The 16,346-nt window shown below is 46.0% G+C and overlaps 1 protein-coding gene and 1 pseudogene across 2 annotated transcripts in view; one reads left to right on the forward strand and one right to left on the reverse strand.

The window, feature by feature from the left end:
• The window catches only part of DNAH1 (dynein axonemal heavy chain 1), a gene marked incomplete at both ends in the record, with an annotated part of 78,991 nt that overhangs the window by 54,710 nt on the left and 7,935 nt on the right, over window positions 1-16,346 (reverse strand). The window contains 5 exon segments of the mRNA XM_082848906.1: window positions 9,547-9,799; window positions 10,369-10,530; window positions 12,878-13,010; window positions 13,944-14,100; window positions 14,547-14,721. Of these exon segments, the coding sequence (XP_082705032.1) occupies window positions 9,547-9,799; window positions 10,369-10,530; window positions 12,878-13,010; window positions 13,944-14,100; window positions 14,547-14,721 (880 nt within the window).
• Window positions 3,141-4,070, forward strand: LOC309967923 (peptidyl-prolyl cis-trans isomerase A-like; annotated as a pseudogene). Its single transcript has one exon. The product of its transcript is annotated as a peptidyl-prolyl cis-trans isomerase A-like (transcript).

Here is a 16,346-nt window from a genome sequence, read left to right on the forward strand (position 1 = left end):
AGAGAGAACAAAAAATTTGGAGGACACATGACCCTTCTCCCCAACACCCGCCCCCCTACATGGCCATTTATTAAAAAATAAATAAATAAATAAAAACAGTTTGCTATACTAACAGAGGAGGGCGCCCTGGGACTAGAAATCTTGTAAATCTTTACAAATCAATGAAATAGGTAGGTGAAAGGCTACATTTATATAAAGCTACTATAAGAAAAAGAAAGAAAACACCTTAATTGATGAAAATTCTCACACCCCGCAAAAAAAGACAAAGGAGAAGAAAACTAACACAACACTTCAAACTAAAGTAAATCTCTTCAAAGTATTTGGGCATATGAAAAATAAAACATAGAAATAGGCAAATAACAGGAAGAAAGGAAACGATATTTAATTGGACTCGGGAAAAAAATGGAAGAAACTAAATTATCTTATGAAGGAAAGCTAAATTACAAGTTGGCCATAGAATAATACAGTCAAATTAAAAAGTTAATAAAATACATTTAAGAAAGTCACGAATAAAACCAAGAGAATGAAAATTAGAAAAAGAAAGAACAGAAAAGGATCAGAAAGTAGTTGAATTAGAAACAAAGAAGAAGCAACACAACAGATAGATAAATGGATAGATAGATAGTATGGAGTCTCTGATGAAGAGAAACAAAACAATGGAACAGAACTAATATTTAAAACTACAATTCAAGAATATTTTCCAGAAATAAAAGAATATCTGAATTTATACATTTAAAAGGCCCATTGTGTACTTGGGAAAAAATATCAGAATGATCAACTCTAGGACATACCCTAGTAAAATGATTAGACTTTAAAGACGAAAAAAAAAAAAAAATCTCCAAGGTCTCCAAGAAAAAAAAAAATCAAACAACTTACAAGAGAAGGGGACTTTGACATCAGATGTCTCAAAAGCAACATACAAAGCAAGACAACAAGAGTTGTCTATGCAAATATATTTTTAAAACTAGGTAACATGGATAATTTTCTAGAGAAACAAAGTATACCAAAATTGACTCCATTAGAAAAAAGAAAGCTTAAAAAGATCAAATACCTGTAGAAAAATAAAGTTATAGAAAAACTAGAAAAGCCCCATGTCCAAATGGTTTTACAAAAGAATGACCACACAGCCCCAATGCAACATAAATTGCTCCAGAGTACTGAAAAAGATGGAAAATGTCAAAATTCTTTATATGAAGCAAGTATAACTGCTTCAAACCTGTATAAAGAAATACAAAAAAAAATTGCAAGCCAGTATCACATATCAATGATAAAGTTCTAAATAGCATATTAATGGACAAAATCTAATACCACATTAAAAATGATACACTAGAGGGGTGGGATAGGGAGGGTGGGAGGGAGACGCAAGAGGGAAGAGATATGGGAACATATGTATATGTATAACTGATTCCCTTTGTTATAAAACAGAAACTAACACACCATTGTAAAGCAATTATACTCCAATAAAGATGTTAAAAAAAATGATACACCATGGCTAAGTGGGATTTATTAAAGGATTGCAAGGTTGTCTCAATATTAGCAAATCAATTAATATAATTCACCATGTGAATAGATCTAAGGAGACAAACATATGATTATCTCCACGGGTACTTAAATAGCCTGTGACAAAAAAAAAATTTAAGAAAATAGAAATCAACAGCTACATTATTAAATAAACAAAACCCTAAAGCTAGCATTTTTCTTAAGGCATAAACACTAGAGGTATTTCCACTAATTTTAGGAACAAGGTAATGAAGCCTACTGTCTCCACTACTATTCAATATTGTACTGGAGGTATTAGAAAATGCAATTAGACAAGAGAAAGTAATTAGAGGAATAAGAATTGGAAAATAATAAGTAAAACTATCTCTATTTACAGATAGTGTGCACTTAGAAAGTCCCAGAGAATCAATGATAAACTCAAACATTAAATGATTTTAGGAAGGTAACAGGATGTAAATTGGCATAAAGAAATCAATCAATAGATGTAAAAGTAGAGAAAGCCCATTTATAATAGCAACAAAGAAGATAAAATACTTAGAAATATGCAAAACCTATATGAAAAAATCTTTAAAGCACTACTGAAAGATACAGAAGTAGACTTGAACAAATGGACAAACATTCCTTGTTCTTGGATAGTACAATTCAGGATCCCAAAGATGTCAGCTATACCTAAGGTAATTTAAAAATATAATGCTATCACAATAAAAATACCAAGCGTTTTAAAAATACAGCTAGACAAGTTGATACTAAAGCTCACATGAGGAAATAAGCGTGCAAAATCCCTATCAAAATCCCAACAACTTTTTTTGCAGAAAGAGAAAAATTCATCCTAAAATTCATATGGAATCTCAAGGGACCCCCAAATAGCCAAAACAAACTTGAAAAAGAACAAAGTGGGAAGATTCACACTTTTCAGTTTCAAAACTAATTACAAACCTACAGTAATCAAAATATGTGGTACTCGAATAAAGACAGACTGAGAGACCAATGGAATAGAAAAGACAACCCAAAAATAAAACCTCATATATATATAGTCAAATGATTTTCAACAAGGGTGCCAACATCATTCAATGGGGAAAAAGACAGCCTTTTCAACACATTGTCCTGGGAAAACTGCATATTCACATGCAAAAGAATGAACTTGGACCCTTACCTAAGACCATATGCAAAATTTAACTCAAAATGGATCAAAGATCTGAACATAAGATCTAACACTGTAAAATTCTTAAAAGAACACATGGAAGAAAGCTTCACGACATTGGATTTGGTAATGATTTCTTATACATGACACAAAGTCACAAGCAATAAGGAAAAATAGACAAATTGGACGTCACCAAAATGAAAACCTTTGTGTCCTAGTTACACAAAGGACACTATCAACAGAATAAAAAGGCAACCCATGGAATGGGAGAAAATATCTTCAAATCACATATCTGATAAGGGATTAATATCCAAAGTATATAAAGAACTAAAATGCAACAACAAAAAAACAACTGGGGACTTCCCTGGGGGTCCAGTGCTTAAGAATCCACCTTCCAAAGCAGGGGACATGGGTTAGATCCCTGGTCAGGGAACTAAGATCCCACATGCCACAGGGCAACTAAGCCCGTGCGCCACAACTAGAGAGGCTGTGTGCCACAACTAAAGAGAAGCCCATGCGCTGCAACGAAAGATCCCACGTGCCAAAACTAAGACCCAACACAGCCATAACTAAATAACTAAATAAATACAACTAGATTTGAATATAGGCAAAAGAATTTGAATACACATTTCTCCAAAGAAGAATATACAAATAGCCGATAAGCGCATGAAAAGAAGTGCTTAACATCACTAATCATTAGGAAAATGCAAATAAAAATCACAAGGAGATACCACTTCACATCCTTTAGGATGGCTACTCTAAGGAAAAAAAAAAAAACAGAAAATAGAAAGTGTCAGTGAGGATATGGAGAAATTTGAACCCTTGTGCCCTGCTGCTAGGAATGTAAAATGGTACAGCTGCTATGGAAAACATGTTGGTGGTTTCTCAAAAAATTAAAAATAGGGCTTTGCCGATGCCACCTGAAGCCACCCTGCACTACCCCACCATGGTCAACCCCACAGTGTTCTTTGACATTCACTGTTGATGTCACCTTGGACCATGTCTCATTTGAACTGTTTGCAGACAAAGTTCCATAGACAGCAGAAAACTTGAGTGTTCTGAGCACTGAGGAGAAAGGATTTGGTTATAAAGGTCCCTACTTTCACAGAACTATTCCAGGGTTTATGTACCAGGGTGGTGACTTTACATGCCATAATGGCACTGGCAGCAAGTTATCTACAAGGAGAAATTTGATAATAAGCATCACTCTGAAGCATATGGGTCTTCACATCTTGTACATGGCAAATTGTGGACCCACATAAATGGTTCCCAGTTTTTCATCTACACTACCAAGACTGGGTGGTTGGGTGGCAAGCACGTGGTCTTTAGCAAGGTGAAAGAGGGCATGAATATTGTGAAAACCATGGAGTGCTTTGGGTCCAGGTTTGGCAAGACCAGCAAGAAGCTCACCATTTCTGACTGTGGATAACTAATAAATTTGACTTGTATTGTATCTTAACTACCAGACCACTCCTTCTCTCATTTGCTCATGATAGCCTATAATCTTTGTGTTCTCACTGCAGTTTTTTGGGTTCCAAGTTTTCCTTATCCCCTTCCAAGTCTAGCTGGATTACGGAGTTAAGTTTATGATTATGAAACAAAAACTAAACAACAACAAATAGAATTACCATATGATCTAATAATTCTGCTTCTGGGTTTATACCCAAAAGAACAGAAAGCAGGGACATGAAGTTATCTTTGTATACCCATGTTCACAGCAGTATTATTCATAATAGCCAAAAGATGGGAGCAATCAAGTGTCTATCAACAGATGAATGGATAAACAAAATGTGGTATATATGTACAATGGAGTATTATTCAGCCTTAAAAAGGAAGAGAATTCTGACACGTGCTACAACGTGGATGATACTGAAAGACATTATGCTAAGTGAAGAAAGGATTCGCAAAAGGATAAGTATATATGATTCTACTCATATGAGGTACTTAGGGTAGTCAAATTCAGAAAGTACAATAGAATGGTGGTTGCCAGGAGCTGGGGGAGAGGGGAATGGGTCTTATAGTTTAATTGGTACAAAGTTTCACTTTGGGATGATGAATATTCTATGGATAGATGGTAGTGATGGTTGGACAACAATATGGATGTACTTAATGCCACTGAGCTGTACACTTAAAAATAGTTAAAATGGTGAATTTTATATTATGTATATTTTACCATATACATAATGGCCCTACAAGAGATTAAAATATACTGTAAAATATCTATAATTAAAACTGTAGGGGCTTCCCTGGTGGCGCAGTGGTTGAGAGTCCGCCAGCCGATGCAGGGGACGAGGGTTCGTGCCCTGGTCCGGGAAGATCCCACATGCCACGGAGTGGCTGGGCCCGTGAGCCATGGCCACTGAGCCTGCACGTCCAGAGCCTGTGCTCCGCAACGGGAGAGGCCACAACAGTGAGAGGCCCGCGTACCGCAAAAAAATAAAAATAAAAAAACTGTAGTGGACGTCCCTGGTGGAGCAGTGGTTAAGAATCCGCCTGCCAATGCAGGGGACACGAGTTCGAACCCTGGTCTGGAAAGATCCCACATACCACGGAGCAACTAAGCCCGTGCACCACAACTACTGAGCCTGCGCTCTAGAGCCCACGCACCACAACTACTGAGCCCGCGTACTACAGTACTGAAGCCTGCGTGTCTGGAGCCTGTGCTCCACAACAAGAGAAGCCACCGCAATGAGAAGCCCTCACACCGTAATGAAGAGTAGCCCCCGCTCACCGCAAATAGAGAAAGCCCGCGTGCAGCCATAAATAAATAAATAAATAAATAAAAACTGTAGTACGAGGACTTCCCTGGCAGCGCAGTGGTTAAGAATCCACCTGCCAAAAAAAAAAAAAAAGAATCCGCCTGCCAATGCAGGCAACACGATTTCAATCCCTGGTCTGGGAAGATCCCACATGCCACAGAGCAGCTAAGCCAGTGCACCACAACTACTGAGACCGCGAGCCACAACTACTGAAGCCTGCGTGCTCCACAAGCCACTGTAATGAGAAGCACGCACACTGCAAAAGTAGCCCCCACTCACTGCAACTAGAGAAAGCCCGCACACAGCAACGAAGACCCAATGCAGCCAAAAATAAATAAATAAAAATAAATAAATCTATTTAAAAAATTATAGAAAACTGTAGTACGAGTGCATAAATGGACAAACAGAACAATGGAATAGAACAGAAAATCCAGAAATAGACCCAAGTACACATGGAAATTAGTGTATGATAAAGGTGGCCTCTCAAATCTCTGTGTCATAGATGGAGGTTTCAATAAATGTTGATGGGTAATAATAAACCATTTAATAAATGTTAGTTAGCCATTTGGAAAAAGATAAAATTGGATCCATACCACATACCATACATAAGGATGAATCAAGGATATAAAAGGCAAAAACATGAAACCATACAAGTTCTAGAAGAAAACCTCAATATAGGGAAGGACTTTCTAACTATGACTCAAAATCCAGATGCAATAGAAGAAATGATTAATAAAACTGTTTACGTACTTTTAAAGTTATATTGCAAAGATTACTATAAGAAAAGTCAATATACAACTGACAAACCAGGAGAAAACATTTACAACATACATCACAGGTAATGAACCAATATCCTTGGGACTTCCCTGGTTGTGCAGTGGTTAAGAATCTACCTGCCAATGCAAGGAACATGGTTCAATCCCTGGTCTGGGAAGATCCCACATGCCGCAGAGCGACTAAGCCTGTGCGCCACAACTACTGAGCCTGTGCTCTAGGGCCCGTGAGCCACAACTACTGATCCCATATGCCACAACTACTGAGGCCCACGCACCTAGAGCCTGTGCTCCACAAGAGAAGCCACCACAGTGAGAAGCCCACACACCGCAACAAAGAGTAGACCCTGCTCGCCACAACTAGAGAAAGCCTGCGGGCAGTAACGAAGACCCAACGCAGCCCAAAATTAATTAATTAATTAATTAATTTTTAAAAGAACCAATATCCTTAATATATAAAGAACTCATAACATTAGAGGGAAAATACTCCAAAAACCTAAGAGAAAAAAATGGGCAAAAAATATGGACAGGTCACAAAAAGATATAAAACTTGTCCTTAATCATATGAAAAGATTGAAAAGACATTCAGCCTCATTTATAATACTTACAGACTTACCTTCCAGACTGGCAAAAAATTAAATTGTATAACAACGCACTCTTGGCAAGGGGGTAGGGAAACAGGCACTCTCACACATTGCTGGTGGGCATGCAAAATCCTTATGGAGGAAAATGTGGTGATACCTAACAAAAGTACAGTGAGTACTCATCTTTTGACCTTGCAATTCCACTTCTCAGAATATACACTATATAAAGCTATACTCCATCAATATGAATATACAAGTGCACAAAATTATTCATTGTAGCATTGTTTGTAATTGCAAACTACTGGAAATTACCTAAATGCCTATGTATTAGAGAATGGTTGAATAAACCATGATACATGGTACATCCACACAATAGATTACTATGCAGCTATAAAAAAGAATGAAGGAAGACTCAATGAACTGATAAGGATTGATTCCCAGGATGTATTGTAAATGAAAAAGGCAAAATAAAAAGAATATCTATAGTGTACTACCCTGCATGTAAGAAGGGGGATAAGAAAATATACATGAAAATATCATTTGTGCAAAAAGAAGCACAGAAAAAATAAACCAGAAACTAGTGATATTGGTTACCTATGAGTGGGAACAGAGTGGAAAAGATGGGAGATGTGGATAGGATAGAATGAATGAGAGTGAAGAGGGACAAATCTCTGAGTATACCTTTTTGAGTAACATATATTAGTGGGTATGTTTTATATATGTGTGTATATATTATACACATAAAGAAATATTTACATATGTATATGTATTCTCTCTAAATTTTATACATACATATTATATATAATGTAATATATAACAATATATATGTATATATTACAATATAATACACATATTATATGTATATTTTACATGTATTTTCTATATATATACACATATATTTATAAAACAAACAGACCAAGCTATATATATATTCATCAAATGAATATATCCCACTGAGCAGGGTGGGAAGAACTAAACCAAGTAACTTTTGAACATAGTATTTGGACTATATACTCCCTCTCTTTTTTTTTTTTTTTTTTTCTCTTTTGCGGTACGCGGGCCTCTCACTGTTGTGGCCTCTCCCATTGCGGAGTACAGGCTCCGGACGCGCAGGCTCAGTGGCCATGGCTCATGGGCCTAGCCGCTCCGTGGCATGTGGGATCTTCCCGGACCGGGGCACGAACCCGTGTCCCCTGCATCGGCAGGCGGACTCTCAACCACTGCACCACCAGGGAAGCACCCCCTCTCTTTTTAAAGAGAAAAAGAAAACTAAACAAATATCAAAGATTACTTTGTAGAGTTTTTCCTCCAAAGGGTATGGATTAAGCAATTGAAACTACTTTCTGTGTATTCCAGGACTGAGCAAATAAGTAAATATACTATGAGGAATAAAAGCCAATTTTCTTTTAGAAAAAGAAGTACCAAATATGTACAAGTGAGAATGAGCCCTGTGGTTTGAAGTCAATATGAAGATATCAGTATGAACTCATGTTTTTTAACAGATAGATATATAATAGATAAAGACATGTGCATGGAGGTTATATGTAACATAATGTAATATAAGAATATATGGTATGAGGGGCTTCCCTGGTGATGCAGTGGTTAAGAATCCGCCTGCCAATGCAGGGGACAGGGGTTCAAGCCCTGGTCCAGGAAAATCCCACATGCAGCGGAGCAACTAAGCCCGTGTGCCACAACTACTGAGCCTGCTCTCTATGGCCCGCAAGCCACAACGACTAAGCCCATGTGCCGCAACTACTGAAGCCTGTGTGCCTAGAGCCCGTGCTCTGCAACAAGAAAAACCACTGCAGTGAGAAGCCCGCGCACTGCAACTACTGAAGCCTGAGAGCCTAGAGCCTGTGCTCCGCAACGAAGAGTAGCCCCTGCTAGCCACAACTAGAGAAAGCCTGCACACAGCAGCAAAGACCCAACGCAGTCAAAAATAAATTTTTTTTTTTTTTTTTTTTTTGCGGTACGCGGGCCTCTCACTGTTGTGGCCTCTCCCATTGTGGAGCACAGGCTCCGGACGCACAGGCTCAGCGGCCATGGCTCACGGGCTTAGCCGCTCCGCGGCATGTGGGATCCTCCTGGACTGGGGCACGAACCCATGTCCCCTGCATCGGCAGGCAGACCCTCAACCACTGTGCCACCAGGGAAGCCCCAAAAATAAATTTTAAAAAAAGTTTAAAGAATATATGATATGATATAAAATAAATAAATAACGTATATATCTTAGATCTATCTGCTCTAAGGACTTCAAAGTGTTGATTTCCCAGTAGCAATGAGCACATCTTAATGTCAAAATCTTAGCTTCTAAATACCATTCCCCACCAAGAGGAACCAGGGTTCCTTGGGAAAACAGCTGATTTCAGGGCTGGGTCTGGGAAAGTAAGATGAGCCTGGAACTTCTTGCTGTGCCAGAAAGTAAAAGCATACTCAATGAACAATAAGAACATATCAAATGGACACAGGAATCAGCCTGAAGAGGCTCCCACTGGCCAAAGCTGGGACAATTTGATCATCAAAATTAAAAATGGTAGTAACAGATTATAACCCTTGGAATAAAATTAAGAATCCATGAGTCCATATTGATATGAGAGATCTGGAGATGAACAAGAAATTGTTTGGGGCCCAAGAAATCCATAATGCAGTGGGCAAGACAGCCCCAAACAGATGAGCATGGAGGGAGCATCCCCCCTCCCCCACTGGGCAGCACTACTTTTCCACTGGACAGCTCCCTGGAGGAGGTGCTGCTCTGGTGTGGGAAAGGGTCTGGGGGAGGTACTCACGAGGGCCCTTTGCGCATCCGAGGTGTGCTCATGGCCCACTGCTTGATCTTGCTCAGGCTCTGCTCACTGATGAGCCGCTGGCCCTCGGAGGGCATACAGTCCACATACAGGTTGTATAGCAGCAGCGCCTCTGTGTTCTTGCGCAGGGCGTTGGCCTGGACCACACGTTGTGTGAACACACGTGGGTCCTCAGCACAGAAGAGAAGCTGGATCCTTGGCACCCAGTACTGGCAGATCAGGAGGGGCGGCCTTCCTGGGGTCGGGTGGAGGGAGAAAGGAACATGCAGTGGGGCCCTCTGGGCAGGAGCACTGGGTTCCAGGCTGGCTCTGCCACTGATGCATGGTGGCTCTGAGCAAGTGACCCCATCACATCTGTGAAATGGGTATGACAACACTCCCTGAGCTGCCCACGTCACAGGTTGTCATGGATGGATGTGAAAGTTCTTTGTAAACTGTAAAAAGCTGTGTACAGACAAGGAGTTATACAGGGGTGGCCATTCAATTGCCCATTCCTGATGCGACACCCAGGGCAGACATCTTTAATTGTTGGGCCTCAGGCTCCTTCTCAAGATGACACTGAAAGCAGCACTGCCAGCTGCTCAGAGTTGGCATATCAAATAATGGCCAATTGCCCTTCCTGGGGTCTCTGAGTGATGCGTCCTCTGGTTCTCACTGGTTGGGGGACAGACAGCCCCAGGACAACAGAGCAAGGGGGCATTCAGACCCGAGCTGGCTATACCCTGCGCAGGGGTTGGCCTCAGTCACAGGCCAGGCCGGGCCTGAGCTGGGGGTCTGCCTGAGGCAGGGGCAGAGACCTCGTACCTTCGGCCGTTACCCCTCCATTCAGGATGGGCTTCCCCATCTCATCTCGCACCAAACCATCCTTATTCGTCTTGTGCACTAGGTACAGCTTCTTCTCCTTGTCATAGTCCAGGACGCCGACATCACACCATTTGTACGTCAGCTTCTGACTCTTGGCGTCCTCTGAAACAGGAGGGGTGCCCATCAGTGCTCCCTGCCATAGGGTGGGAAAAGGCCCCTGCATGTGGGCAGTGGATGCTAGGAAAGGTCTCAGTGGTCACTAGTCTGGCCTCTCTCCCATCATGCTGACCCCCACCCTCTGGCTGCAGCAGAGTGGGGAGCCTACTTCCTTCCAGCTGAGCTTGACTCTTGGGAACCAGGCAGGTCTCTCTGCCCTGATGCTCTGCATGACTCCATCAGGGCAGAGAGAGACACAGGCCAGCAGGGCTGGGACAGGAGGCAGGAAAGCCCCAAGCAAACAGGGGCTTGTTTGCTTAGTCCTTGTTTGCCTAGCCCTGTTGAGGATCTAGGTGTAGAGCTCATCACGTCTGAACTGGACCTCTTCAAGGCCCGAGGGAAGCCCTTAGGCTGCATGTGGCAGCTGAGCCCCCGGGCTGCTCCCATCAGGGCAGGGCAGGGTAGAAGACTGCTTCTCTGCAATGGCCTCAAAGTGGGCCTCAGGGGCTGTTTGGCCAGGATGGGCCTCCCACCCTCTCCCTGGGCTGAAAGCCTTTGACTACTCCAGCTCACCTCTTGCCACTGCCTCCCTCACTCATTCCTCTCCAGCCACACTGGATGTCTGGCTATTCCTATGACTCTGTAGCTTGCTCCTGCCTCAGGGCCTTAGCATTGGCTGTGCCCTCTGCCTGGAACAGTCTTCATCCAGGTCACCTCAATGCTGGCTTGTTCCCTGCTCAAGCGCTTCTCCTTGTAGAAGCATCTCTGCCTAAAATAGCACCTTTGCCCCAGGCACTTTCTGATTTGTTACCTTGCTTGTGTGTCTCACAGAGCTTAAAGTCATATTGTGTATGCATCTTCTCCAGGCTGGAATTCCAAAGAAATGCTCCCACTGACTGATGCCAGGTAGATAAGTAAAGGAGGCTGCTGTGGGATATACCTCACCAGCTTTGGCTCTGTTTTGCTTTTCCCTCCTCTTCCTAATTAGTTTCCTTTTTGAAAATGCTGACCTTGTCTTGACTCAGCTTAAAGGAAAAGATGTCACAAGAAGCCCCTAGCAGAAAGCAGAGTCTGGCAGAAACGCTCCACCATTAGTGCTGCCACCCAGGGCCAGGGCCCATATGAAGCAGTGCAAGCAGAAGCACTTCAGGGAAGCCACTACCTGGTACATTTAAGGTTAATACAGCCCCAAACCTTCTGGTTTTATCACCAGGAATTGGAGATCTGGGAACAATTGAGTTAAATTATTTTTGTAATTAAGTCCAAAGTAAAGGGAACATTCTGGGTTTCTTACCTAGTTCAAAGAAATTGATTCTAGCATTTACATGTTTTTAAACTGAAACATAAACTTACAGCTTGCACAACGGACTCGCTGTGGGCCCCCTGGAGGCTGAGCAGTCTGAAAACCAGCATGGCTCTCACAATCCTATCTCCCGCCTGGGCGCTGGCCCACTGGGCCCACTCCCCACTCCACAGCGGCATATCCATGCACTGGGCAGGGAGCAGAGAGGCCTTCGCCCTGCACATGGGGACAGCCACCTCCAATCTCATAACCCAGACCTTCCTAGGATGCCTACATAGAGAGTAGTCATGCCAGCCATGGTGGCAGGCCAGGGTGGTGACCGTGGAAGGTCAGCCTGGCAGACAGCAACAAACTGGAGAGAGCTTCCACAGCCCCCAGGGCAGACCTGGGGCCAAAGGAGGGGCAGACACAGACAAGGGCAAGATTTGGCAAGTCTGTGCAACATCAGTGTGGGGATGTGTATGTGGGTGTGATAGCGGTTGTGAATGGGTGACAGTAGGCATGTGTGTTTGTGTGCTTAAAATTTGCATATGAGTACAGCTGTGTGTGTGTGTGAGGGATGGTGGGTGAGTGTGACAGTGGGCTTATGAACGTGTGTGTTTGAAAGCAAGTATGTGAGTGTGAGTATGTGACAGTGTGTGTGTTGTCCACGCAGAGGTGAAAGCCAAGAGGCCACAGTTATAGGTGGAGCAATGCGGTTTCTGGGGCACGGGATGGAACCGCTTGAATTGTGCCCCTTATACACATTTGAACATGTCTAATAAGCTTGCATATTTTTCATTGCCAATAAATCAAAGCATTTTTTTTTAACATTAGACACCATCCAGCTGTTCCTTCCTCAGCCCACCCACCCATGTCATCCCTGGTCCCTGCATTTCCTTCTATGCGGCCAGCCCGCTGGCCTGTATCCCAGCTGCGAGGCCTCAAAAGGTGGGGCCCCCACCTCCCATGGTTGAGGCCCCAGGGCAGTCTAGGAGTCTATGGCTGGGCTGCCAGGACAGGATGGTGCAGACAAGATCCTGTCCCCCTGCCCTTGCTGGCCCTGCTCACCGTGCCCCAGGAAGTCATTGATGGGCAGGAGGGCTTTTCCGGGGACAGGTTTCCTGTTCTGAGACCCTGGCTCCAAGCCCATGTTGATCCACTCACTGGGAGTCCGGCAGTCAAACTCCTCATTGTCAAATACCTGGAAGAAAACAGTAGATGCTGGGAGCAGGCGGCTCACCCCTGGTGGACCCAAGTGGGCTGGGCATGCCAGAGGGTAGGGGTGCCTGAGTAGGCTCCTCCCCAGATGCAGAAGCTGAAGACTGGGGCCCAGGGGCCTGAGTGCCTCCTCTGCTGTTCACAGGGGTCTGTGGAGTCTGGCTCTATGAAACCCTGTCTAACCAAGCCACACTGAGGTTCAGGCAGAGGGGTATCTGGGGACTCAGAGCAGGATACGGGCTCTCCCCCACCACTGGCCAGGATCACCCAGCTCAGGTCCAAGGGAAGTGGTGGCCCTTGGATTTTCCTGAGCACCCACCCAGACTCAGAAACAATGCAAGTTCAGGTTGTCAGAAGGCCATCTTTAGTAGGGTGATATGCAACTCTGTCTCCCCATAGGGACCACCAGGCAAGAGATACTCAGGACCATGGAGAGGAAGGGCAGGGAAGTGGGTGAAAACCAGGGCAGGCTATGCTCCCTCTTTCTCCTCTGGACTCAGTTTCCCCATTGGTACCCCAAAGGGGCTACAATGGTGCCTTCCTCCACCACAGGTCTCCCCATCCCAGTGACACCAGACGCAGTAGTCAGGGAGGCCTGAACACTACTCCACAGTCCAACTGGGCTGCTTCTTGGTGCCCGTGGGTGGGGTGGGGACAGAGCTCATGTACACAGGGTTCCCAGGCTCCCAGGGAAGAAGCAGGGAATCAGCGTCCCAGGGGTCCTGGGGCCCCTCCTGCCCCAGCCTAGGATGCCTGAAACCCCAGGAGTGGGGGTAGCACCCTGACTATGCAGTTGTCCTGTCTGACAAGTGAGTGCTTGTGATTGCCATGGGATCCCCTTTTGAGTCTGATCCCTCCGCTGGAGTCCTGCACCCCCATCTCCTGACCACTGGCCCTCTGTGGAAGCTGGACTCACCTTCAGTGGGAGATAGATGGGGAACAGCGGGTCATGACCCTGCTCAATGGTCTGGGGGTGGTGGGGGTCTGGGTGCCTGGGCATGAGCTTGTCGGAGTCAATGCCCTCGCTGGCCAGCAGCTGCTCAATGTCCAGGCTCAGGTACAGCCGCTTCCTCCTGGCCGAGGGAGACAAGGAAATCTCACGACAGCTCGGCGCATGTGAGGTGTCTCCATGGGGGTCAGCAAGGGCCCAGGGAGTTAAGGCAGTAGGGGTGTGGCCCAGTGACCCCCTCCAGGGCCCTCTGCCCTTCTGGGACTTATCAGGAAGCGGAATGGTGGCTGGGGCTGGTGTCCTGGGCTCCAACTGCCCTTGCATCCTGCCTGTCAGTTTCACCACGTTGACTTAAATGCCACCCTCCCTGATTCCACAGCAAGGAAAGTAACTCGTTCCTATTAAGAAACCAAAGGGCTAGAAGATTTGAACACTTGCACACAGACCCATCTTAGTAACCTCTGCCATGAGGATGATCACCTAGCTGTCTACTATCCCTCACTCTTTGAGGTGGGTGGATGCCACCTCCCAGAGGGCAGGCCCTCCCACTGCTCACGCAACCATACCTACCTCTCAATCTCAATCTTGCGGGGGCACTGGCCCGGCAGCACCAGGTAGGGCACCTGCACCTTGGGCTCGTAGGCCTGCAGCGGGAAGTCAGTCTGGGTGAGCAGCTTGGTGGTACACCCGATGTGCTGATGCTCCAGGCGCTCCTCGAAGTCCTCAGGAACCTCAAAGGTTCTGACTGTGGGCAGGGGCAGGGGCAGGAGCTGCAGGGGCTCAGGCTGGGGCCCAACACCCCCAAAACACAGTGCTAGGCAGGTACCAGGCATGCAGCTTTGGGGCATGGGAAGCTCAGAGGTGGCCTGTGGCAGTGAGAAGCCAGATGTGCACCGGGCTCCCAAGGGGTCACGAGCCTGGAGGACAAGGGCCTCCAGAAGGTCTGTTTTGGTCCTGCTCGCCCTGCCCAGAGCCAGCATGCTCGACCATTCCCCTCCTTTCTGCCCACAGCCCCGGTGCCAGCGGCTTTTGCTCAAGCCAGATGCTGAATCAAACTACCAGTGAGGATTACAGCTTGATAGGAAGGTGAAGTGGTAGCTCCCTGCATGTCTGGGATGGGTTCCTGCCATCCCTACCCCAGAGGCCCTCCCAAGCATCTCGGGGTCTGAATGCCATTCACTCACTGGGACTGTTTCCAGACTCAAGACATCCTGGATACTGTAGGAGTGGGTGGCACCACCACCCCACCCCCAGGGGACCCTCAAGTCACAAAATGGCCACACCTCCTTAGACAGGCTTCCATTCCAGGTCTGAGGGCAAGGGAGCTGGTGAAGAGAGGCCCATTGATAGGGTGACATTCCAGTTTCCTGGGACTCAGGATGTTAAATGGGAAGGAAAGTCTCAGACAAGCCAAGACCATAGTGGTGGGGACGGGAGTGCAGGAAAGTGCTTCGGGGATGAGCCACCTTTCCCAGGGCCTGGGTGGGCTCTGGACAGCTCAGTGATGGCTCCGAACAACTCCCCTGGGAGGCCCTAGTAACCCCCTCCTTGGGCCTCACGTCTCTGGGGTCAAGACGCAGTCACACCAGAGGAGGGTCTACCTTGGGGGTACCCATTGGGGCTCTACAGAAGCTTCCAGAGGCTGAGCAGAGGCCATCCACCTGCCGCTAAGTCGGCTCTCTTACCAGAGCTGTCAGGTGCTCGGGGAACCTCACGCTACCAGAACGGTCTGGCCCAGGGGCAGGTTTCAGATCCCTAATCATCTGCTCTTGAGCCTATGGATCCATAACACATTCCACACCCAGGATCATGAATTCCTGGGCCTGGCCCTGCGTCTCAGGAGCCAAGAAGGAGCCAGGGTGAGGACAGCAAAGCCTGGCCCCCGCCCCTGCTGGTCCAGGAACCCTAGGCAGGCTTCCCAGGCCTTCACGTAGCCTTCTGCCAAGAGCTCTGATGGCCATGAGCCCTGACTGCCGCCACCCTGTGACCCTGCCGGGCTGTTCTTCCTCACTTGGGTGGGGCCGCAGAGCTGCTGACCAGCCCTGCCCCCCTGCCCCTGCCATGGATAGCAGGAGCCCCATTCCCAGCTCCCCCGCAGCCCTTGATCTGTGGTTTGTAACCATTTTCTGGGCCACAGATATTGTGAAACTGCTGACCACAACAGGCTGGATCCTCAGGTCACTGCACAGAGGCATGTACATGTGATGTTTCCTGTGCCACTTTTGGGGATTCACAGGCCCCCAGGAGGACTGTGCGTCTCAAGAAGACAAATCTGGACAGTGCCAGCACAGAGCCAGGCCTCTCCTGGGGGTAGAGTGGAAAGGCAGACAGCTGGGACCATGGAGCTTCTGGACCTGATTGAAAGGGCGT

This window comes from Leucopleurus acutus (assembly GCF_964270905.1).
Source record: "Leucopleurus acutus genome assembly, chromosome: 10".
Taxonomy (NCBI): Eukaryota; Metazoa; Chordata; class Mammalia; order Artiodactyla; family Delphinidae; genus Leucopleurus; species Leucopleurus acutus.